At 48.0% G+C, this 24536-nt stretch overlaps 3 protein-coding genes across 7 annotated transcripts; all 3 read left to right on the top strand.

The window, feature by feature from the left end:
• The first annotated feature begins 647 nt into the window (after positions 1–647).
• LOC125542718 (putative pentatricopeptide repeat-containing protein At2g01510) lies at positions 648–7230 on the top strand. 5 transcript variants are annotated; one of them, XM_048705885.1, is made up of 8 exons: positions 648–3291; positions 4279–4438; positions 4525–4594; positions 5071–5219; positions 5631–5793; positions 6072–6225; positions 6521–6748; positions 7096–7230. In XM_048705885.1, the coding sequence occupies exon 1, from the start codon at positions 746–748 to the stop codon at positions 3206–3208; it is 2463 nt and encodes an 820-aa protein (XP_048561842.1). In that variant the 5' UTR covers positions 648–745; the 3' UTR covers positions 3209–3291; positions 4279–4438; positions 4525–4594; positions 5071–5219; positions 5631–5793; positions 6072–6225; positions 6521–6748; positions 7096–7230. The 5 variants fall into 5 exon arrangements, with proteins under 5 accessions (XP_048561842.1, XP_048561843.1, XP_048561839.1 ...); XM_048705886.1 differs by lacking the exon at positions 4525–4594 and having other exon boundaries at positions 5162–5219; XM_048705882.1 differs by lacking the exon at positions 4525–4594.
• Positions 7231–7239: 9 nt separating this feature from the next.
• Positions 7240–8408, top strand: LOC125542719 (uncharacterized protein At4g14100-like). Its single transcript, XM_048705887.1, has 2 exons — positions 7240–7800; positions 7878–8408. Exons 1-2 carry the CDS (start codon positions 7320–7322, stop codon positions 8081–8083), a joined length of 687 nt encoding a protein of 228 aa, XP_048561844.1. The 5' UTR covers positions 7240–7319; the 3' UTR covers positions 8084–8408.
• Positions 8409–9753: 1345 nt separating this feature from the next.
• LOC125542717 (cytochrome P450 704C1-like) lies at positions 9754–12238 on the top strand. Its single transcript, XM_048705880.1, has 4 exons — positions 9754–10635; positions 10716–11060; positions 11156–11359; positions 11872–12238. The coding sequence occupies exons 1-4, from the start codon at positions 9844–9846 to the stop codon at positions 12064–12066; spliced, it is 1536 nt and encodes a 511-aa protein (XP_048561837.1). The 5' UTR covers positions 9754–9843; the 3' UTR covers positions 12067–12238.
• The last annotated feature ends 12298 nt before the right edge of the window (positions 12239–24536 follow it).

Genomic DNA, 24536 nt, shown 5'->3' with positions numbered 1-24536 from the left:
CTCCTCCACCCCCCGCTCGCGCCCGCCTCGACCCGCCGACCGCCTCCGGCCCGCTCCCGCCTCCGCCTCCCCGCGCCCTCCGCCTCCGCCTCCCCACCCCCCGGCCACTGCCCTCCGCCCGCGCCCGCGCCGCCCTCCGCCCCCGCGCCGCCCTCCGCCCGTCGTGCACCAGGTGCTCGACGGTATGCCTGCAACGCCAACGTCGTTCATGGGGAATATTCCGTTATAAGGGTTGGGTTTGAGGGTTCTAATCTTTGCCTCTGTTTTTCACCCGTAAAAGTGCACAAAAAGACCATTTTTGGACCCTTAAAACGCTAGTGAGAGTTTGAGGGTTCTACTAGACATGCTCTTAAAATACTAGAGTGAATGTGCTCTTAATTCTATGGAGGATTGGAGGTCATGGCATTTGAGAGGTGATTGTTGCACAAGAGTGGAAAGAAATCGATCCAAACATCAGTCTTCTTAAAAAGATATTCCCTTCATTCGAAAATATTTGTCAGAGAAATGAATGTATTAGATGTATGATATGTACGATGAAGAAGCTAGGAGTTGAACTTGTGCACACACGGCGAGAAAGGAACAGGAGTCTGCTCCCTCCTTTCTGACAAGTGAGACAATGGAGAGAGGCATCTACCGGAGCTGCAGCTCGGAATCACTCGGAAACGGCGACGCTTGGGCCTGGGCCTGGGCCGGGCCTTAATGCTCCCTCCCGTTCTACGGCAAACCCCCCAATACGCCGCCCGCAATGCGCCTCCCGTTCAGACCCACCGTGGCCGTAGCCAATGCCGACGCCGTCCTCCCCCGCGCCGGCCCCGTCGCCGGCTTCGGCGCCACCACGCCGCCGGACGCCCGCATGGTCAAGACGGGCTTCGACCCGGCCGCCTATCGCCTCAACCTCCACCTCCAGTCCCTCATCTCCTCCGGCCGCCTCGCGCAGGCCCGCGCCCTGTTCGACCAAATGCCCCACACCAAGAACGCCTTCTCCCTCAACCGCATGCTCTCCGGCTACTCCAGGTCGGGCCAGCTCGCCGCCGCGCACCAGCTCTTCCTCTCCTCCCCGCCCCGCCTCCGCGAGGCCGTCACCTGGACCATCATGATGGCCGCCTTTGCCGCCGCCCCCGGCCGCGCCGCCGACGCCCTGGCCCTCTTCCGCGACATGCTCAGGGAGGGCGTCGCCCCGGACCGCGTCACCGTGTCCACCGTGCTCAACGTGCCCGCCTCTGGCGCCGTGACCGCGTCGCTCCATCCTTTCGCCGTCAAGCTCGGCCTCCTCCACTCCAGCGTCGTCGTCTGCAACACGCTGCTCGACGCCTACTGCAAGCACGGCCTCCTCGCTGCTGGCATGAGAGTGTTCCAGGAGATGCCGCACAGGGACTCCGTCACCTACAATGCCATGATGATGGGGTGCTCCAAGGAGGGGCTGCACAGGGAAGCGCTGGTCCTATTTACTGATATGCGCCGCACGGGTCTTGACGCCAGCCAGTTCACCTTCTCCAGCATGCTCACCGTAGCCACAGGCATGGGTGATCTCCACCTTGGGCGCCAGGTCCACGGCCTCGTGGCCAGAGCCACCTCCGCGCACAACGTGTTTGTCAAGAACTCGTTGCTGGATTTCTACTCCAAATGTGACTGCCTTGCTGAGATGGAGAAGCTGTTCGACGAGATGCCAGAGCGCGACAATGTCTCATATAATGTCATGATCTCAGGCTATGCTTGGAACCGGTGTGCTAGCAGAGCGCTGCGGCTGTTCAGAGAGATGCAGATACTCTGTTTCGACAGGCAGGCCTTACCTTATGCTAGTTTGCTGAGTGTTGCTGGCTCACTGCCTCACATTGGGATTGGGAAGCAAATACATGCTCAGCTGGTCCTTCTTGGCCTTTCTTCGGAGGATCTTGTGGGCAACGCCTTGATTGACATGTATTCAAAATGTGGGATGTTGGATGCTGCAAAGACCAATTTTCTCAACAAGAATGACAAGACAGGCATTTCATGGACATCAATGATAACTGGGTATGTCCAGAATGGGCAGCTGGAGGAAGCGCTGCGGTTATTCTGTGACATGAGAAGAGCTGGTCTGAGCCCGGACAGGGCGACATTTTCAAGCATCATTAAGGCTTCCTCAAGCCTGGCAATGATCGGGTTAGGGAGGCAGTTACATTCTTACACCATCAGATCAGGCCACATCTCCAGTGTGTTCTCAGGAAGTGCCCTTCTTGACATGTACGCAAAGTGTGGCTGTTTGGATGAGGCACTCCAAACATTTGATGAGATGCCTGAGAGGAATTCCATCTCGTGGAATGCTGTTATTTCAGCCTACGCGCACTACGGGCAGGCAAAGAACGCCATCAAGATGTTTGAAGGTATGCTCCATTATGGGTTCAAACCAGATTCAGTCACCTTCTTGAGTGTACTGTCAGCCTGCAGTCACAACGGCCTTGCAGAAGAATGTATGAAATACTTTGAATTGATGGAACATGAATATGGCATATCCCCCTGGAAGGGACACTATGCTTGTGTTATCGATACATTAGGTCGGGTGGGATGTTTTGATAAAGTTCAGCAAATGTTGAGCGAGATGCCATTTGAAGATGACCCAATCATTTGGAGCTCCATTCTTCACTCGTGCAGGATCCATGGAAACCAGGATTTAGCTAGAGTGGCAGCTGAAAAGTTGTTCAGTATGGGATCCACAGATGCGACGCCTTACGTTATACTGTCCAACATATATGCAAAGGCTGGTAAATGGGAAGACGCTGCCCGTGTTAAAAAGAGCATGAGAAATAGAGGACTTAGGAAAGAGTCAGGTTACAGTTGGGTTGAAGTCAAACAAAAAATCTACAGCTTTTCTTCAAATGACCAAACCAACCCGATGATATCCGAGATGAAAGAAGAGCTTGAGAGGCTGTACAAAGAGATGGATAAACAGGGATATAAGCCCGACACTAGCTGTGCCTTGCATCAAGTGGATGATGACTTAAAGTTGGAGTCATTGAAATACCACAGCGAGAGATTGGCCATTGCATTTGCTCTGATTAACACCCCACCAGGGACGCCAATTAGAGTTATGAAAAATCTATCCGCTTGCCTAGACTGCCATGCTGCAATCAAGATGATGTCAAAGATTGTGAACAGAGACATAATTGTAAGAGATTCAAGCAGGTTTCACCATTTCAAGGATGGAGTTTGTTCTTGTGGAGACTATTGGTAGGGATTAGGCTTTCTTGTGCAAATCAAGGATGCACACTGAACATGCTGACAAACAACCAAGGATTGTAAGAGCACATCTATCAGGTACCTTAACATTTTTTGTTACCATGTTCCTTATAATTAGTTTACGAAATGCTTCATTAGGTGTATTTCTCTTTCATGTTCATAGCTGGAAGTAGTCTAATAGCCATTTTTTAGGATAAACAAGGCTTACTGTATGTAAGGCTTGACACTACCCCATTTCAAATAACTAAGGGAATCACTATTCCTCAAATGCAGGATATTGTTTTATCTTATTTTGTATGGCATGTTTTTGTTTCAGTTCTTTGTTTTTTCAATCCATTGCCCTCGTGCAGTCTTCATGATAACGGAGATTTGAGAAGGATGTGTTTCTTTAGCTGTAGGTGATAACTTTTTTTTACTGAAACTACATAATTATTTGTTTTTTCTATGTGAAATCTTTGAAATCATTGCGATATTTAACCTTCACTACTTATAATGCACAAATATAAGATTGTATATTGTTATTTATGTTCTTCTATCCTACTCCCTCTGTTCCTAAATATAAGTCTTTTTAGATATTTCAAATGGACTACAACATACAGATGCATGTAGACATATTTTAGAGTGTAGATTCACTCATTTTGCTCCGTATGTAATCACTTGTTGGAACCTCTAGAAAGACTTATATTATGGAACGGAGGGAATAGAATTATTTCCCTTATCTGCCTATCTTGATCATGAAATTAAGTCAATTTCTTCTATTATCTTCATGTGTTTGGGGATAGGATTCTGAAAGCTTATAAAATTATTTTCAAAGCTTGCCTAATAATTTAATCATATAAGTTGAAATTCAGTAAAACATTCCTACTTGACAGTTCTGTTCTTATTCCCTAAAATATTGATCCAAGTGTCATAAATGACACAAGATACTTAGCTTTTAATGGCATATCAATGTCTTCATGTTATATACATTTTCGAGATGGAACATATTTCAGCAGATTTCTCTATTCGTGCTCCGGGTGGAGATTTCAATGTACTATGCACCTAAATTATTTTGACATGCACCAGATATTTCGGTGGCCTCAAGCCCTCAACCTCTGGGTCGTCCGGGTCCGCTGTGCGTGCTCCCGTCCGCGTTGCCGAGGGACGCCTCCTCCTGCCGTGCTCCTGTCCAGTATTTTGTTATGGAAAATTTTCTTACCATCGCCTCACCTATTTGGACAATTAGGTGAGCTCTACAATTTGGTTCTGTATCCTTAAGAGGGAACACGAGTTAGTCATGTTACCATAGTAACATAAACTCTTACTCCATAGTTACAATCCCTAAACTGTGCTGAAATGCAATGCTAAGCAAATGGAAGATAACAGTTTGTACCGGCAAAAGGTCAGTTACAGTACTTTGCCCCACTAAAAGAGAGGGATATTATCACCGTCCGTGGTGCATCTTGTTTGCATTTTCCTGTGATAGAAACAGGTGCATTTTGTTACATTTTTCCATGCTGGATTTTAGATATGATGTTGATGCCTACAATTCTTTTTACTGAATTTATATGGCACATGAGAACTGATACATTACTGCCCTCAGTCCTTTTGCTTTTATGTATATTTAGGAACATGATACTACACTTGATCTTTTCGCAAAATAAAAACTGTTTGCAACAGAGATGATACCTGTGATTTTAGTCAGCTAATGCTGATGCTATATGGGATTTTGTTTGTATTGAAGGAACTGTGTACATAATGAACCATATATTACTTATCCAGTGATGTATGCAGTATGCTCAGTACTAATCCAGTGTGTTGTTTTCTTGTGATGGAAACTGCTGCATTTGTTGTCCATTTTGCCATCGTGAGCTTCAGATAACTACTTTGTGTGCAAATATGCCAATGGATAACATCCTCTGGATTAACAAGTTCCTGTGTGCTGCTGCTCTTACTATCTACCTGGTAGGCTGGTCTGACAGTGCTATTGATGGCTTTTTCCTCTGGAGTACCAAGAAAAATAGCAGGTAACAAAAATCTCTTTTTGTGACTTCTTAAATGTTTGTTTCTTGAATGAATCCATTCATTTGGTATTTCTCTGTGTTACTGAAAGGTCTTTGATGCTTACTGTCTAGCTGTTTTTTTTTGGTAAACCATTAGTTAAGAAGGTTGGTGATTATATTTAGTTTGTACGCCAGTAAACGCTGTATGTTAAGTGGTAAAAAAGCAGTAACATACTAATTAGATTCTTTTATATTTGTATTTGCTTTGCCTTTATCTTCCTATAATAGTCAGTTGTTTTTGGCAGTCTGTGCAAGTACTCTCGTGGTACATCATGGATAGGCATTGGATCACTGTTTTGCTTATTTGATCAATTTTTGTTTCAGCTACCCAATTTATCGATGCTTCTCTAAGATGAGTTTCACTTCTTTGTTCAGATCACCCCTGCAGTAGAAGCCATGCAAGCGCCATGTAAAATGGTTTTCAATCGGAACCGAAGCCATCTATTGAAGTAACATCTGTAGGGACTGAACCTGTATGCCACTCCCACTAATATAGAGTGAAGGGAATAAAAAAATTGTTTGTTGTTGGCTTATAATGGTGAGTTCCTACTCCTTAGATTTACATGTTTATCACGTGCACACCTTGGCTAAGATATGATGTGATGTTTTTCTTAAAATTACCTGCAAGTCTGAATCTTTTAATTATTTGTACAATATTTTTCATTACTTGGCCATCGTTTATTCCTGGTATGCACATCAAATTTTCAGATAACATTGTTTTTCAACTGTGTTCAATCTAGTTTATTAGTAAAACATACTCACTGTTCTACGTTCTGCCTTGATCTGTTGGCTACGTTTATTTGGTTGTTGGTGCAGGTAACTGGCCAAGCTACTTCGCTCACTTTCGTTGCATTTTATGGGTCCTTCTGTGTGTCACTGTTGTCATTCTGGGCCTTACTGCTTGGAGGAGGGTCAGGGACATTTTCTGCACGGGAAGAGCGGCGTCTGTGGTGGTATTGGCCAGAAGTAGGTATGGTAAAAACAAACTAGGCTCTATCTCTGCTACATCAGTTCAGGCAACTAAATCCCCTTGCTCATTTCTTTTTCACTTACAGTATGTGAAGCGATACAACTTTATTTCCATTGCTGCATCTTGCTTTTCGTGAGCTAATTCTGTACAAACAAAAGATCATTTATTGTAATGAGTGAACAATGGCCTGATAGAGAGTTTTCATGACCGTGTAACTTTACTTCTTGACATAAGAAAGTAAAAAGTTCTGTGAGCTTCTTCTAGAAATAAATTTTGGTAGTTTTTAATGTCCCAGGTTCCTGATGTTCTGACGAAACTAGCAGACAATATTGTTGTGAACCCAATCTCCAAGAAGCTTGTGTGGCTAAAATTGTAACGAAGCTGTACATGAATCATATTTGCTGCCCATTCATTGCTTTTGGTCGCTTGTGGTCAGTGGTACTTGGGTACTGCATCAGCAAAATTCTAGTCACATTCTTACTGCGAAATTGGGAGGAAGTTGGCATTTGACCATGCAGGACAGGTGCTGAATCAGATGATTTTGCATATCTTTACATTTGCCTATTCATATTGATATTCCTTGTGACTTTAATAGTCGGTCTTTTTGTACGGTGAACTTTAATAGTCTGTCTGTCCCATCAAGTTCATATTCCAGCTAAAATCCAAATTTATATGAGCGTGCTAATATTTAGTGCTCCTACTTGTCTCGTGCAGCTTCGCTTGTAGCATAATGTAACTAAAAAATTCAGTAGTGGAATTGATCATTCTTGCGGCAAATGGCCAATCTCCTAAATTTGGTGTAATTGGATCTGCATAATGACGCTGTATTTGGAACCATGCTAACAAGTGATATTATTTTATTTTACACAGAGTTGACGACATCGATTATGCGCTACTCATCACTGAAACTTGATATTCGCTTCATTGTCAACCCAATCGATAAATCTCCAAGAAGCTTGTGCGGCTGAAATTGCTGCACATGGATGGTATACATTTGCTGCCCACTCATCCATTGCTTTTGGTCACTGGTGGTGGTCATCCCTCACTCACCAGCAGACAGACAGGTGTAACCAAAGATAAGGTCTGGGACAGACATGGCATGGCCACTGCTCCAGCTCCTGCTCATCGCCGCCGCCGCCGCGGCAGGGGCGTCCTCAGCGACGACGCCTGACGGGCCGGCGCCATGGCCGGAGCAGTTCCACGCGGTGCTGTTCACGAACCTGACCAACGTCTCGATTGCCTCGTCAGGCCCGCCGCTCCGCCTGCACGACCTGTACTACGACTGGCCGCGGCGGCGCAACCTGAACCTGATCCGGCACCAACTCTCAGGCGGCCCGCTGTACGATGTGGAGTGGAACAACGGCACCACCTTCTACTTCGACTCGGCCACGTGCCGCACGGAGCAGTTCCCCGTCGGCGTGCTCCGCCCCGGGTGGCTTGCCGACGGCAGTGCTGTCTACCTCGGCCGCGAGACCACAGGCGGGTTCGACTGCCACGTCTGGGGCAAGGCCGGCTTCATCGTCTACTACGAGGACGCGCTCACGCGCCGCCCCGTCCGCTGGAACTTCATTGATGGTATACCCCCATTGCTACTACTATTCCACGTGATGTCTGAACTTTACTGGATTTGATGGAGCTTTGCATGGTTGCAGTGACGGGGATAGAGCAGTTTGTGATGAGCTTCGAGGTTGGCGTGGTGCTGGAAGACGATTCCCAGTGGCAGGCGCCCGCGCACTGCTTCCTCGATGAAGCAGCCAACAAGACCAACGAGGATGGCGATCATGTCGCCGTTTCGAATGGCGTCATGGACGCGGCCAGGCTATTCAGGAAGTTTGCTGGAGCTGCCGCCGCCTACTGATAATGTCTGAATATGAATACTTGGTGTGTGTTTTCACACCTTGCTACTGGGGACATGGTTCATCCAACCATTGCTACTGGGGATGGCACTCTGAAAAAACTCACGCTGTTCAATTTAATTTCCTTTGTAGCAAAGCTTACCTGTTTTCTCTCCCATGCACAAGTACTGATCACAAGGCAACTATATTGTGCTTAATCATTCTTGTAAACCCAAGTTTTGTTGTGCTTTCAACCTTAGTTTCAAAACTCAGACTGGGTAAGAGAACCGCCGAGTGTCCTGTTTGCCACTTCACCCAATCATTGCAAGCATGACTCGTTAAGGTGTACTAGTGATCTAAACGCTCTTATATTTTTTTACAGAGATAGTATTATTTTGTAGTTATGTTCATGTAAAGCATCAAAGGATAACAGTCCCTTAGCAGGGTCCGTAGTTGCACAGGTCTTGCTGGCAGAAACAAATATTCGGTGTTTGGCATTCTGCGCATCCCTGGCTCGTGTGTTAAGAAGGGCAAAAGGTTATTATATTTTGTGTAGTTGCAAACTGAAAAATATGGCGAGCTGAACTCTGTTGACGAATCGATTTAAGTGTAAATTTACAAGGATATGTCGATGTATTTTGTTAGTACACTCGAGGGGAAGTGGCAGGAGGGGAGCTCCAGCTTCCTTCACCCCATGGTTTAACGGCGCAGACCATGCCGCCCGTACGGTACGTGGAAGCCCGATTCCGCTTGCATCACCGCTCCTCGCGCCTTCTCGTATCTTCTTCCCTCTTTTTCTTGTTGGTGCGCGTCATCCTCATCTCGGCGGCGCTTACAGTTACACACATGATCCTCATCAGTGGCGAAGCCAAAAAAACTTAATAGGGGGGCAACTGATGTTAAATCATGTTAGGGAGGGTCAAAGCCAGCAAAATCATCATAATACACAAATATTAGCAGCAGATAATCCCTCATGTAGTGGCAAAATCTGCATGTTGACCTGGGCCAGGGCCCCTGCTAGCACCCCCACTGATCCCCATGACTACGCCAACTCAAGTTCTATAGATATAATAAGGATCAATGGTTAGAGTTTGCACACGTCAACTCAAAGTATCCGATATTTTCGTCTCTAGAAACGCTTTCAAGGCGTGACTAGCCATGAGTACTAGTGGTTGGGGCTCGTCATTGCGGGTCGTTTGAGAGAAAGCTATACGCACTTCATCATTATGGTAATTATTTTTTAAAATATTCACGCGTCACGTGGACATCACAACCATCTTTAGAAAAAGCCTAGAAAAACTTTTCACGAAAAAAGTCTCTCTATCGTAAACTTTCTCACCATGACTAATCAGCATACGTCACATCGGGTAGTTGGTTGGCCACCATTCGAGCGCCTCTTAATGAGTTTAATTAGATTTGGCTTGTAGCCCTAAAGAAAACGAGTTTTGGCTTATCGGCATCAATTATCTGGTCTTGATGTAGGTAGGGTTACAATCCACAAACAGTAAACATCTCGGATTTTCCGAAAGTTTTCTGTGGTTAGTTTCGTCTCACTCTCACCAGACTTTGATGTTCATTCGTCGGCGTCATTGTGCAGTTAACTGGAAAACGGCACGCCGTACGTCTCACCATACCGATCTGCTAATGATCGCCCTCGACACGTGTGTTGAAAAGGAGAAAACGGACACACCTCCTCGCTAAATGATGAGAACAGTATGGCCTCCTCAATCCACACACTCGGCGCAGTCGAGCACCATACGTGACCCAGCGCCGTCTCACGGCCATGGACTCACCGCTGCTGCTGGCCGCGCTCTCGTCGGTGCTCCTCCTCCTCCTAGCCCTGTACCTGCTCGGCGGCCAGAGGCGGCGTCGGAGCTACCCGCCAGTGGCCGGCACCATGCTCCAGCAGCTGCTCAACTGGGGCCGGCTTCCGGAGTACATGACGGAGCTCTCCCGCAGGTATGGCACCTTCCGCATGCTCACCCTGACCTACAGCGGCAACTGGGTGTACACCGTCGACCCGGCCAACGTGGAGCACATCCTCCGGACCAACTTCGCCAACTACGGCAAGGGGCCGATGACCCACGGCGTGCTGGAGGACCTCCTCGGCGACGGGATCTTCAACGTGGACGGCGCCAAGTGGCGGCACCAGCGGAAGGTCGCCAGTTTTGAGTTCACCACGCGAGCGCTCCGCGAGTACAGCAGCGGCGTGTTCCGCGACGTGGCCGCCGAGCTCGCGGGCATCGTCGCCGCCGCCGCGGCCGCCGGGGAGAGGGTGGACATGGAGAATTTGTTCATGCGGTCGACGCTGGACTCGATTTTCACGGTTGGGTTCGGGGTCAACCTCGGCGCGCTCTCCGGATCCAACAAGAAGGGCGCGGCGTTCGCCAGGGCGTTCGACGACGCCAGCGAGCAGGTGCTGTACCGGTTCTTGGACCCGCTCTGGAAGGCCAAGAGGCTCCTCGGCGTCTTGTCGGAGGCGGCCATGAAGCGGTGGGTGGGCACCATCAACGACTTCGTGTACGCCGTCATCGACAAGAAGATGGAGCAGATGGGCAGAGATGGGCACGAATTCGTACGTAAGCAACATACTGTCGAGTGTCGAGGTTCCTGCTGGGGAGGGAGAAAAACTGTGACATTTCTTGATTTTGGCAGGCCAAGAAAGGGGACATACTGTCGAGGTTCCTGCTGGAGAGGGAGAAAGACCCCGGCTGCTTCGGCAACAAGTACCTGCGGGACATCATCCTCAACTTCGTGATCGCCGGCCGCGACACGACGGCGGGGACGCTCTCGTGGTTCCTCCACGTGCTCTGCAGAGACCAGCGCATCCAGGACAAGATCGCGCGGGAGGTGCGGGAGGCCACCAGTACCGGCGACCGCCAGGACGCGGGCGGCGTGGAAGAGTTCACGGCGCGCCTGACCGAAGACGCCATCGGCAGCATGCACTACCTCCACGCCGCGCTCACGGAGACCCTCCGGCTGTACCCGGCGGTGCCCGTCGTGAGTCGGCCTGGCTGGATCATCCGCATGGAGCATTTTCAAGACCAGGGAAATGATCAAGTACACCATTGATTTGGTGGTTGTTGCATTTGCAGGACGTCAAGTGCTGCTTCTCGGATGACACGCTGCCGGACGGGCACGCCGTGAGGAGAGGGGACATGGTCAACTACCAGCCCTTCGCCATGGGCCGGATGAAGTTCCTATGGGGCGACGACGCCGAGGAGTTCAGGCCGGAGAGGTGGCTCGACGATGACGGCGTGTTCGTCCCGGAGAGCCCCTACAAGTTCACCGCTTTCCAGGTGAGTGAGCGAAACACATACTCCCTCTGTTTCATAATGTAACGCATATATATTTTCTACAAAGTCAAACCAAGCTTCTGATAAACTAAGATTTTCGGCTAAACCATTGCTAACTCTTCGATATATTTCTTGCTGAAAGTATCCCTGATCCCACTGATAACGAGTAGGCCCAAATAATTCGATTGGGGTCGTTGCTGACCCATACCACATAGTTCCAACATTATAAAGTTTGATCAAGTTTATAGAGAAAACTATTTATATCTACAATACCAAATGCATATAATATGAAAGTATGTCTTGTGATGTATCTAAGCATATGTATTTGGTATTCTAGATGTATATGATTTTTTCTACAAACTTGATCAAAGTTTATAAAGTTTGACTTCTACAAAAAAAATTATATGCGCTACATTGTGGAACCGAGGGAGTATCTCATAAATCATCGCACCTAAGTAGAGGAGTATATCCATTCATGTGACGTGTGTGTACGTTTGTCCTCTTGTTGAACATAGGCGGGGCCTCGGATCTGCTTGGGAAAGGAGTTCGCCTACAGGCAGATGAAGATATTTGCAGCCACTCTTCTCTACCTCTTCAGGTTTGAGATGTGGGACCGCGGCTCGACGGTGGGCTACCGTCCGATGCTCACGCTCAAAATGGACGGCCCGCTCTATGTTCGTGCGTCGCCCCGTCGATCTATCGGGAACTAGCATGTGGATGTTCCCCTTCTCGGTTGTGCTGAGCTTTGATAATATGAATAGTGAGGACAATAACAAGAATTCTAGGAGAGTTGCAATATGGTTCCGTCCTCTATGACAACCGTTGATATGAAGGCTAGCAGGACAAAAAAGCACTCTGGCAAAATCGCTATATTCTCATCCACTCCATATTCTCCAGAGAATGACGATTTATTCCACCCCCATCTTTTCCTTCAGGGTTAAAACCCTAAAACTTCGCCAATTTACCAAAAAGCCATTGTAAACCCTAATAATTTTTTCATGGCCTCGTGCTCATCATGTGGGCCCTCCCAAAAATTATGATGGATTAAAAGGATTTAATTTGGATTAAACCCTAACTTAAAATGCAAATTATTTTTATCTATTTAAAATGAGGGATTTTTGCTTGGTTAAATCTCTTGAAGACCTATATTTATCCTTCCAATATTATTATGAAGCTACAATAATTTTTGGAACAATATATCAAATGCTTACAATTCATCCCAAAAATTCACTTAAATGGATTTATTACTGCATATAATATAAATATAATTCATGGGTCCATGTCATGGACCAGAGCGGCTTCACCTAAAATTTTAGCCAATTTGGAGCTCATGATCGCTCATCTAAATTACAAACAGTGGCTAAACATTTATTAAAAACAAATAATAAAAGCAATGCCTTGTTCATATTGGGCCAGCCCACTAGTGCAGATAATTATACTGCACCCAATTGGCGCAACATAGCAATCCATGGCGAATATCACTGTTTTGACCTTGTCAGAAAACATTAGCATGATTTGAACCCTTCCAAAAATTTTAGCACGATCTGTCCTTTTTCAAAATGGATGGCCCACTCTATGTTTGTTTGTCGACCCGGCGATCAACAAGGAACTAGCGTGCTTGCTACTAAAGGCTCTCCATTCTCAAAAGGGTGCATGTTCTGATGTTTTCCGTTGTGTTGAGCTATGATAATATGAGTAGTGTCGGCACTAGCAAAAACTCTAGCAGAGTTGCCATATGGTTCCGTCCTTTATAACAACCGTTGATATGAAGGCCAGGGACGATGCTTCGGTGCCTTAAGGCACCTACCTTTGTGTCTATGACATGTGGGTTCAACAGATGACTGGCCCACATGTCAGTGACCTAAAGGCAGGTGCCTTTAAGGCACCGAAGCTGCGTCCGAAGGCCAGAGGGACAAATATGCACTCTCTGGCAAAATCGCTATCATCTCATGCACTCCATATCTCCAGAGAGCGCTCTAAAAATGTGTTCAACCTCTGTACTACAGTTATGAGCATCATATGACATTTACTTAATTTGGAATGAGGAATTATTCCACCCTCATCTTTTCCTTAAGGGTTAAAACCCTAAAACTTTGTCAATTGTCCAAAAAAGCATCTTAAACCATAATAATTTTGCCATTGTCTCATGTTCATCGTGTATGCCCGCCCAAAATTTATGAAGGATTTAATTTGGATTAAACCCTAAAACCTTTATATAAAATGCAAGTTAGTAAAATGCATAGATTTTTATCTGTTTAAAATAAGGGATTTCACTTGGTTAAATCTCTTTAAAACCTCTATTTAGCCTTCCAATATTATTAGGAAGCTACAATAGTTCTTCCTTAATTTTGGAACAATATATCACACGCTTACAATTCATCCCAGAAATTCATGTAAATGGATTTATTCCTGAATATACTATATATATAATTCGTGGGTCCTTGTCATGGACTAGAGCGGCTTCACCTAAAATTTCAGCCAATTTGGAGCTCATTTGGTCCTTCAATTAAATTACAAACAGTGGCTAAACATTTATTAAAAACAAATGACAAAATCAATGTACTGTTCATATTGGGTCGGCCCATTGAGCGCAGATAATTATACTACACCCAATTGACATAGCATAGCAATATGTGACCAAAATCATTGTTTTGACCTTTGTCAAAAAACTTTAGCATGATCTGAACCCTTTCAGATATTTTAGCACGATCTGACCCTTTTGTCAAACAACAAGCCTTGTGGTGTTTTTGCCTCACCTACACACACCAAAGTTGCCGGTGTTTCTGACCTGGCCACGACCTGGCACGTAGGTGTTGACCTCCTACGTGGTAGGGCAGAAATGCCGAACTGAGACACATTACTGGAAACGCCTCAGGCCCTGGCGTTTCTGCCCCATGAAGAAACTCCCGGGCTTGGGGTGTTTGCAGTAACACATGCCCCGCGGCCACGTATTTATTCATTGGAGAAATGCGGGCTACTTTGACCTGTCTGTGTGCAATAGAAATGGCACATGACTTGGCGTTACCAAAAGGGCCAGATCGTGCCAAAATTTGGCAAAAGGGAAACGGCAGTGATTTTGGCTGCAATCCGTCGCCCAGCCCTAAGAAGAAAAAGCAATATGTCGCCCAGACGACTCAGAACCACCCGACCCATACCACATCCTATATAGACATTTGGCCCAATCTGTTCCGCCCTAGACCCATATCAACAATGTTATGATGTCGTTGCGCCCCATGGTGGACAATGTGCTAGTCTAGACGACACGGTTCAGCGGGGCTGCCTCTCTCTGTCGCGTTAGTCGCGCCACCGGTGCTTCCGCTTCCCGTGGCAGCAAGGAGCCTCATGGAGGACAATGTGCTAGTCCAGACGACACGGGTCGGCGGGGCTACCTCTCTCTGCCGTGTTAAGTAAGCTAAGTCACATATTTAATATTTATGTTGTGGAGACATATTTAATAGTTGCTTGGTGTGCAAGTGCCATTTCCCACTAGCAAGATGTGAAAGCACACATCAAAGGGGAGTACCCCAGGCTCTGCATTATGAGATGCACACAGCCTTTTTATTAAGCGTGAAGCAAGTTCCAATCACGAGTAACAGACAACAGAGAAGATAACACGACCATAATTGGTCTAACCCGAGATTACATAGCTCACCCATGTAATGTTCGAGTGGCTCGCCAGCGAAACACACACCATATAGTATTTATATTCAGATTCAGACATGTTCAGTACGCGGCAGCAGCTCTAGCAAACTTGCTGAACAGCCTGCCCGCGTCTATGATGCCATTATTAGAAACAGTTACATGGTTGACAAAATAGCAAACTTTGTCTATTTGGTTAAGTTGTGAGTTTGAAACTTGTTATAATGCTTTTGCTAGTATATTTTATAATTGTCCACTATTTTTCTTTGATGTGATTGCAACCAATTTCTTTTGAAATTTAATTTTTTTATTCAAGATTAATGTAGCTTTTCTATCATGTGGAGGCAACATGCATGGGCGACACTGGTCAGACTGATTTGGGATGGTCCAAGGATGGTATTTCATCTGTTTTGAGTATGCATAAAATGCAGCAATGTGTTGTTTTAAACATATTAAAAAAGACGCCAACTTTTTGAAATACTAACATTGCCTCTAATTTTCAACTTAGATCCACTTCCATATCATGGATAATTCATGATGATTAGTACAAAGTACAAACATAAAAAAAGTAATTGTAATGAATATGAACTAGAAGATGTTGGTAAAAAGACAAAAGTTTTGTCACAATTATCAAATGGAACGTTCCCTACTCTCCTGGAGGAGAGCCGCGTCGTATATATTGAGCGAGGACAGGAAGAGCCCCTGTCGTGGCTTATACAATTTCCTCCGGTCGCTAGGATGCAGAGTTTACAGGAGATACGAGACACACACACACACACACACAGAGAGAGAGAGAGAGAGAGAGAGAGAGAGACTTGCGAGGGAGGATATTGAGATTACTTATATCTATATGTTTAAACTACCTATATCTAACACCCTCCCTTAATCTCAACTATTCTACATTAAGATTTCTTTTGAACTCCTTGAATGACTTGACTGGTAAAGCTTTAGCGAAGCCGTCTGCAACTTGATCTTTGGATGGAATGAACCGTATGTCCATTTCTTCTCTGCAACTCTTTCTCGCACAAAGTGAAAATCGATTTCAATATGCTTAGTTCTTCCATGGAAGACTAGATTAGCCGAGAGATATGTAGCTCCTAAGTTGTCACACCAAAGACATGAAACACGATGTTGCTTAATTCCCAATTCATTTAGCAATGATTCCAACCAAATGATTTATATTGTTCCATTAGCTAATAACTTATACTCAGCTTCAATACTTGATCTTGACATTGTGGCCTGTTTCCTGGCACTCCATGAAATAAGATTAGAGCCAAAGAATACCGCAAATCCTCCAGTGGACCTTCTGTCATCACAACATCCTGCCCAATCAGCATCAGAAAAAGGCACTAACAAGAGTATAGTTAGACCATCTGAGCTGGAGGCCTAAACTCACGGTGTGCTTTATGTATCTTACAATTCTATTAACAGCTGTCCAGTGTGCAGTAGTAGGTGCATGTAGATACTAACAAACCTTGTTAATAGCAAATGATATATCTGGCCTTGTCAGTGTTAAGTATTGTAAAGCTCTTACAACACTTCTGTACTTTGTGCTTTCTTCTTCCTTAAGTAGCTCACCTTCAGATGCTGATAGTTTTTCTGAGAAAGACAATGGTGTAGGAGAAGGCTTACAGTCTTTCATCCCCATGCGATCTTGAAGTTCAGTGACATATTTCTCTTGACTCGGTACTATGCCATCTTGAATCTTCTTTACTTCAATGCCTAGGAAGAAGTGTAGATCACCAAGATCCTTTAGTGCAAACTCTGAGCTTAGATCATGAAGAAGAGCATTAGTAGCACTTTGTGAGGAACTTGCAACTATGATGTCAACAACATATATTAGCAAAAATATAACCTTGTTTGCCTTTTTGTAAATGAAAAGTGCACGAACCGGCCGAGGCAGATTCCGCGGCGTCGGCTGCTTCTTATCGACGAGCCGAGTCGCACCCTGTGGGCGGCGGAGGCGGACGGTGGACGCTCGGTGGGCAGGTTGGCACATACGCTGTAGTACCCAATCGAGATCACGGTGCTAGGTGAGCCCGTTCTGGTGGATGGTGATGAGCCTCAGGCGAGGTTTCCGCCACCTCCCTCGCCGCCGTCGGAGGAGGACTCGGGGCCTGGGCGTGGGCGTTCGCCGGGCTCTGGCTCGGCAAGGCGGTCTAGGTTCGGAGGCGCTGACTGTGCGGGGGCGAGCGATACTGGCTCCTCCGCGCCGGCGGCGGCGCCGCCGGCGGTCAGGCAGACCCAGTTTCAAACTGGGGTTGGAGAGGCGACACCCTTGCATGTGCTGACACAGGTCCGGGCCACCCCTGACGTCGCTGCTTCGGACATGGCGGAGGATCCTATCGTGGAGCGATAGGTGTGGAAAGTGCGGTTGGTGAGGCAGTCGAGGAGGATATGCTCTGCCACGATGGGCTGGCATCCAAGACGGTGGAGGTGCGGTCGTCCCAAGCTCCTGCGCAACTTTTTAGACCTGGGGCCACGGCGGTGTCTCGGGATCCGCAACAGCTGTTGCTGGACCGGTCGCCTGCTTCGATCTGCCTGGCCCGCTGGGCAGGATCCGAGGCAACGGCTCGCGATGACGGCGCTCGTCCATTGGATGTTGGCGGAGATTGGGGGAGTGGGCCGCTCCTCATTGGCTCGGTGGAGATTCTGTCGGGGACCCTGGTTGTCTTGGCCAGGAGTGGCCGGTCGCTTTCTGAAGGAGGCTTTTTGACCCCGCGGTCCCTTTTTTTGACCCCATGGTCAGCCTTCTCGCCTTTCGAGGCAGGCGTGCCGCAGAGACAGGGGGTGGGATTGGATCAATCCTCTGGGGATTGGTTCTTGGTCAGTCTGTCGCCAGAACCAGATGAGGGCCCGCGTGTGCCGGCCAGCCCCACGCCGGGCCCGCTCCCATGCAGTTCCCCACATGCGGTCCTGGGGCCGGAACAAGGTGGAGCCCAGCTGGTAGAGAGGGAGAGGAGCCCTCTGGCTCATGCACCAGGTGCAAGCGGCGGCCCTGTTGAGGCCCGTGGGGGTTCGCCGAGCGGTGTTGTCTTGCATGCGCATGCGGACGGGGCCCGGTCGTCTACCCCTCTCCCTGTGTCGCCCAGGGCAGCGACGCATGCCTTTTGTGAGGAGATTCAGAGGCAGATTTCTCCCATCCTGGCCGCGCCTGAGGCCCCCAAGTCACGCCGGCCGCGGAAGCGCAACGTCCAAGCAGGTTCCCCACGGCGAAGCGCCAGAATTGCTAAGAGCAAAAGGCCCTCAGTGGCCTCCAAGCAGCAACAAGTTCTCATTCGCAAATTCTGCCTGGCTAATGAAGGAGAGGTGATCGGGGAGGAGGCGTTGAAGATGTACGTCGACTTGTTTAACAGGCCTTTGGCGGACGCCCACATTGATGCCATCTTGGCACTGTTTGGTTGGGAGCCTTCGGTGCTGCCAATGGTGGAGTTACCGGCGCTAGAGGAGGCAGCGGCTTGAGCTGTGGCGGCAAGTGGGGTGCGGTGTAGGCCTTTCCCATGGCTACACACCCCATCAAGGTGCTGGTGTGGAACGTTCGCGGTCTTAATGACCCGGCTAGGAGAGGCGCGATTTACCAGGTGGTCACGGCGGCCAACCCTAGCATAGTGTGTTTTCAGGAGATGAAGATGGAAGCTGTATCTCAGGGCGTGGTGGCGCATTGTTTGGGCAATAAACTAGCGAATTTTTATTATCTCCCGGCCTCTGGTACTCGTGGTGGGATTCTTTTGGCCTGGGACCCACTCGTGGTCCAACTCTCCAATCCGCACTACACGGAGAACGCGGTCACCGCGCTCGTCACGCCGGTCGGGACATCCTCGCATTGGTGGATCTCTGGGGTGTATGTCCCTACTCTGGATGCGCAAAAGGTTGAGTTCTTGCAAGAGCTGGCTGACATTCGCGAGCTCATTGCCGGGCCGTGGGCGGTTTTGGGAGACTTCAACCTCATTACGAACCCGGAGGACAAAAGCAACGATCACATTAACAGGCGCATGATGGCGCGGTTCCGGTCTAAGCTCAACTCCCTTGAGCTGAAGGAGGTGTACCTCAATGGTCGGAGGTATACGTGGTCGAATGAGCATGGGCAGGCCACCCTTGAGAAGCTAGATCATATATTCACCACCGTGGACTGGGAGGAGCTGCACCCGTCTTGTTTCCTCTCAGCTTTGGGTTCGGCTGTCTCGGATCACTGTCCTCTTCTGTTGGACCTGCATGCTGATTTTAAGGTGGGCAAGCGCTTTCGCTTCGAAGCCTTTTGGCCGAAGGCCGAGGGGTTTCGCAATGTGGTGCAAACGGTGTGGAATTCAGTGCCCTCTGTGGGCAACCCCTATGTGGTTCTCGATCGCAAGCTCAGAGCAACTGCGAAGCCTTTGCAAAGCTGGAGTGATAGGTGGATTGGAAACGTTAAGCTACAGATTGCATTGGCTCTTGAGGTTATCCTCCGGTTGGATGTGGCGATGGAGACGAGGTCACTCTCGGAAGGGGAAATTGCCCTTAGACGGACCATGAAGAGAAAGCTCCTTGGCTTGTGCTCTTTGGAGAGGTCCATCACGCGCCACCGCTCTAGGTTGACGTGGCTTCGTGATGGAGATGCTAGTTCGACGTTTTTCAAATAGCACGCCAGCCACATGAAGCGTTGCAATACCATTATGAGTCTCAAGTGCAATGGCAATTTCTTTTCGGGCCAGGAGGAAATTGCGGAGGTGGTAGATGGTTACTATGAGGAGATCCTTGGCCTGTCCCCGCAGCGTGCTCATGGGCTCAACCTCGACCTTCTGGGCCTCCCACGTTTAGAGCTCGCGCACCTTGAGCTGCCATTTCTTGAAGATGAGGTTGCGAAGATAATCAAATCTATGCCAAGGGACAAGGCACCGGGGCCGGATGGTTTCACAGGACGGTTTTATGCCAGCTGTTGGGACATCATCAAAGGAGATTTTATGCGAGCTTTGGATAGCTTCCATAGAGGGGACATGCGTGGGCTGGAGGCCATCAATAGGGCATACGTCACGCTCTTCCCAAAGAAGGATGGCGCAGAAGAGATCAAGGATTTTCGCCCTGTCAGCTTGGTGCATGGCACGGCAAAGATCTTTGATAAGATCCTATCGGTCCGGCTTACAGACGATCTGCCCAAGCTCGTGGGATGTCACCAAAGTGCTTTTGTCCGTGGGCGCTCGATTCACGATAACTTCATGATGGTTCAAGGGACCATAAGGAAACTGCACACTCTCAAGAATGCCTCTGTCATGGTCAAGCTCGACATTTCCAAAGCCTTTGACATGGTGCAGTGGCCCTTTGCTATTGAGGTGCTCTCCTCTCTGGGTTTTGGACGTAGGTGGATTGATTGGATCATTGGTCTGCTCTCTACCTCCTCCACGCGGGTGCTTGTGAATGGGGTGCCGGGCACGCAGATTTGCAATAGAAGAGGTTTCAGACAGGGTGGGCCTCTCTCTCCCATGCTATTCATCCTGGTGATGGAGCCGCTGCAACGGCTACTCCCATGCCGCTGAAAAAGGCTTGCTCGCCCCCCTTGCGTGATCCGGACTGCACCAGAGAATGTCAATCTTTGCGGACGACGTCATTCTTTTCCTCAAGCCGACGGAGAACGAGATGCGGCTCTGTGTAGATCTGCTGGACGCCTTTGGACAAGCGTCGGGCCTTCAAGTGAATCTGGCCAAGACCTCGGCCATGCCAATTAGATGCTCAGAGGATGATTCACAACTCATTGTAGCTTCTTTGGGATGCAAGATGGGGGCCTTCCCATGCAAGTACTTGGGTCTTCCACTGAGCATCCGGAAGTTGTCGGCCTCATAGCTACTTGATTTGGTCCACCAGGTGGCACGCATGCTGCCCCACTGGAAGGGGGCGACGCTGCCCATAAGTAGCCAGCTTACGCTCATCAAGTCTGTCCTTTGTGCCATCCCGATTCATGCGATGCTGGCACTCAACATACCGTGGAAGACGATAAAGGCCATTTCCAAGATTTGCCGGGGCTTTTGGTGCGGGAAAGCAGAGGCTAATGGTGGTCAATGCAAGGTTGCGTGGAATTCGGTTTGTGCACCCAAGTGGGCGGAAGGGCTTGGCATTCCGGACCTCTCATGGCTCAACTATGCCCTCCAAGCACGCTGGCCATGGCTTCAGCGCACAGACGACTCACAACCATGGGCGGAGTTTGACATTGAGGTTTCCTCTGAGGCCCGCCAGATCTTTCAGGCCGCGACGATCACGAGAGTTGGCAATGGCAACAATGCGTTGTTCTGGGAAGACAGGTGGATCCAGGGCATGAGGGTGCAGGATCTCACGCCAGGCCTGTACAAGCGGGTGCGCAAGAAGGTCCGTGCTACTCGCACCGTCTCTGAAGCTATGAGCAATGGGGCATGGGCCCAGGATATTGGGCCAGACTTAGACCCTGCGCTGCTCGCTGAGGTGTTTGAGCTTTGGGAGAGAGTCACGGAGGTGGAGCTCCGGCCTGCCTTAGATGATTCGATTGCATGGGCCTGGGAGGCGAGCGGCACATACTCTTCCCGATCGGCATATGCGGCCAAGTTTTGGGGAATGGAAACTGCTTCGTTTGCGGAGATGGTATGGAGCTCGAAAGCGCCGAGGCAGTGCCGATTTTTTGCCTGGCTGGCGGGAAGAAATAGATGCTGGACCTCCGGCCATCTAGCTCGCCGTGGCCTGCCCCACCAAGCTGCTTGCCCCCTGTGCGACCAAGAGCCGGAAACTTTGAACCATGTGCTTGTACAGTGCGTTTTCACTAGAGTTGTGTGGCATCGGGTGTTTGTCGCGCTTGGCACACCAGAGCTCACTCCGGAGGCTGGCGATACGATGGTGGAGTGGTGCAATGCCTGCGCCCAGAGAACCCCCTCCAGGAAGGAAGTGAAGGATATGCGGACCATGGCGTCGCTAGTTTTCTGGGAGCTCTGGAAGCATCGGAATGCGATCGTCTTTGAAGGGGTGACCCCTTCTGCCGCGGTGGTGATTGCTAGGATCGAGTGTGAGGCCAGGGCTTGGAGTGCGGCTGGTTTGCTAAAAGGCGACCTCTCCTCCTTCCTTGGGTCCCTAGCTAGGTGGGTAGCGGGCGAATAGTTGGTTAGCTTGTGGGTGGAAGAGGAGTCGGCATGTATTGTAACGACATGTAAGACTCTGGCGGATGGGGCTCTTTACCCCTTTTCCGCTCTATAATATATGATACACACGCTTGTGTGTATCCTCAAAAAAAAGTGACATGTCAGCTTTGGATGCAACAAAACCAAGGCACCTTAACTAAGAGCTCAACCTTGAATACCACGCTCTTGGTGCTTGCTTTAAGCCATAGAGCACCTTGTCAAGCCTGCACACATAATGAGGTGTTTTCTTGTCTGCATACCCAGGTGGTTGTCTCATGTAAACCTCCTCTTCCAGAACACCATGCAAAAATGCGTTCTGAACATCTAGTTGTCTCAAACTCCATCCCCTGGACACAACAATAGCTAGCACAAGTCTAATAGTTGCAGCTTTGACAACGGGACTAAAAGTATCTTCATAATCTAGCCCATAGCGTTGCTTAAATCCTTTTGCAACTAGACGTGCCTTATACCTGTCAACCGAGCCATCTGCCTTTTTCTTGATTTTGTAAACCCACTTACAGTCAATAATATTTTTACTTCTTTGTTCAGGTACAAGATGCCATGTCCTGTTTCTTATAAGCGCATCCATTGCACTTTTCCATCTAGGATCTCCTATAGCATCTTCCAGTTTTGTTGGCTCCCCTGCAATGTACAACATGCCATACGGTACAGTACCATGCATCTATTTGAAATTTTGGATTTCTTATACCTTTTTGTAGTCGAGTCATAACTCGAAAGGTCGCAACTGGTTGTGGTTGAACATGGTGTGTGTGTTGATGCACATGATATGATGCAGGAGATCCAGCGTCTCATCCTTAACTCACCATTTGAAGCCTTGAAGAATCGATACCGATAACCGTATATAGCTGAGGGGGCTATTGCCCCCCCTAGCCCAACACGAATTCCCGCAGTATATGTCACATCAGCGAGCAGTTCACTAGTAGCCTTGTCGAATGCTTTGCACTGGGCAGGGACCTAGGGACCTTCCATGCTAACGGCTGTTTGTAAATCTCCATAATGAAATATGATGTTCCTCTCAGCAAACCCAAGAATGCACACGTCATAGTAGATAGAAAACACTCTTCCTAAATGTGCACACAACCCGGGCATCCTAGAAGGCCCGAGTGAGACATCTCTTTCATAGGCCTCTGTGTCACCATGACATCTTGCTAGAGCATATATTCTGTCCTGGCTAGAACCAACTATCTGCCTGTAGAACAAAGAGGAGGAGGAGGCGTCTGCCTCAAGTAGCATGGCGGGCAGCTATTCAAGGTTTTGCTAGTACTTCTAGGCACAGTTTAGTTTCCACCGACAGAGCGGTAAGCTCAGTAACTCAGACTGTGACTATGGTAATAAGGAGATTCAGTGCAGCCATGACATGCGATGTTGTCTTGATGACTGTGATGGCGTGGCTTGAAAAGATTAGATGAGTGCCAACTTAGTGCCATATGAAAAGTTATGGCAGCCTGGCAGTGCTTGGGTCAATCGAATGAGGCAAAATGACAAGGAGGTCGAGGGTTATTTATAGGCGTAGTGGCCGGAGAGCACGTGAACGTGGGGAACATGGGCGCAAGCATGCTTGGGGTCATGCGCAAGGTGGGCGGTTGCGAGAGAAAGGTGGGGGACGGACCTGACATGCGGGCCCCACATGTCAGTGGCTCGCAGGGGGGGAGGGGGCGCGGGTGAGGCTGACTGGTCCAGTGGGGCTTTTCTTTTTATTTTTCTTTTTTGTTTCCATTTTTCTTCTTTCTTCTTTTTCTGTCTTCTTTGTAAATTGAATTTTTTTAAACAAAGAACATTTTCTAAATTCCAAATGGAATATTTGTGAATGTTTGATTTTTTGTTTGGGCATTTTGGACATATAATTTATGCACTTATATTTTCCTTTTGAATTTGAATTGGTTTCAAAACCAAATATGTTTCAAATTCATTTTAGAAAAGTAGGCAGAAGTTCAACATGTCATTTGGACTTATGGAAATAATTTTCCCTGCCAATAAAATACAGACCATTTTTTGAATAATTCCCTTTGATTTGAATTGATTACAAAAATAAATCCAACTCAAATCTTTTGGGAAAAATTTAATAGGGCTTTGAATATTACTCGGGACTTATTAGGGATAGCCTTATGCCTAAATAATAGTATTTGAAATGGTTTGGTTCCTGCCAGGGACTAGCTAGGTTTCAACTAACTGCATTGGGATTTTATCCCTTCTAGGCAAACAATCAAACAATCAAAGTTAATAAAGCTAGCCATGAAGGCCTTCCCATCAAAAAAAGAGAAGAGTTTGGAAATACATAGACGGTCGTCAAAGGACGACCCCCAAAAATGAGCCTACTCTTGTGGCATTAAAGAACATAGACGCTTAGCCCCCGCCAACCCCAATAACTCAGCATTGGTTTTAATCTTAAATGTGATTACAGTTGGCAAGGATGA

This window comes from Triticum urartu, chromosome 3, assembly GCF_003073215.2.
Source record: "Triticum urartu cultivar G1812 chromosome 3, Tu2.1, whole genome shotgun sequence".
In the NCBI taxonomy this organism is placed as follows: domain Eukaryota; kingdom Viridiplantae; phylum Streptophyta; class Magnoliopsida; order Poales; family Poaceae; genus Triticum; species Triticum urartu.
Note: the sequence above shows the minus strand (reverse complement) of the source record. Positions and strands in the feature narration are given on the sequence as shown.

Excerpts from the sequence above, each read along its gene's own strand:
- LOC125542718 (XM_048705886.1), top strand. The coding sequence starts at position 746 with ATGCGCCTCCCGTTCAGACCCACCGTGGCCGTAGCCAATGCCGACGCC.
- LOC125542719 (XM_048705887.1), top strand. The coding sequence starts at position 7,320 with ATGGCATGGCCACTGCTCCAGCTCCTGCTCATCGCCGCCGCCGCCGCG. Across the intron at positions 7,801-7,877 it reads CCGCTGGAACTTCATTGATG|TGACGGGGATAGAGCAGTTT; the intron begins GTATACCCCCAT and ends GCATGGTTGCAG.
- LOC125542717 (XM_048705880.1), top strand. The coding sequence starts at position 9,844 with ATGGACTCACCGCTGCTGCTGGCCGCGCTCTCGTCGGTGCTCCTCCTC. Across the intron at positions 10,636-10,715 it reads GCAGAGATGGGCACGAATTC|GCCAAGAAAGGGGACATACT; the intron begins GTACGTAAGCAA and ends TGATTTTGGCAG. Across the intron at positions 11,061-11,155 it reads TGTACCCGGCGGTGCCCGTC|GACGTCAAGTGCTGCTTCTC; the intron begins GTGAGTCGGCCT and ends TTGCATTTGCAG.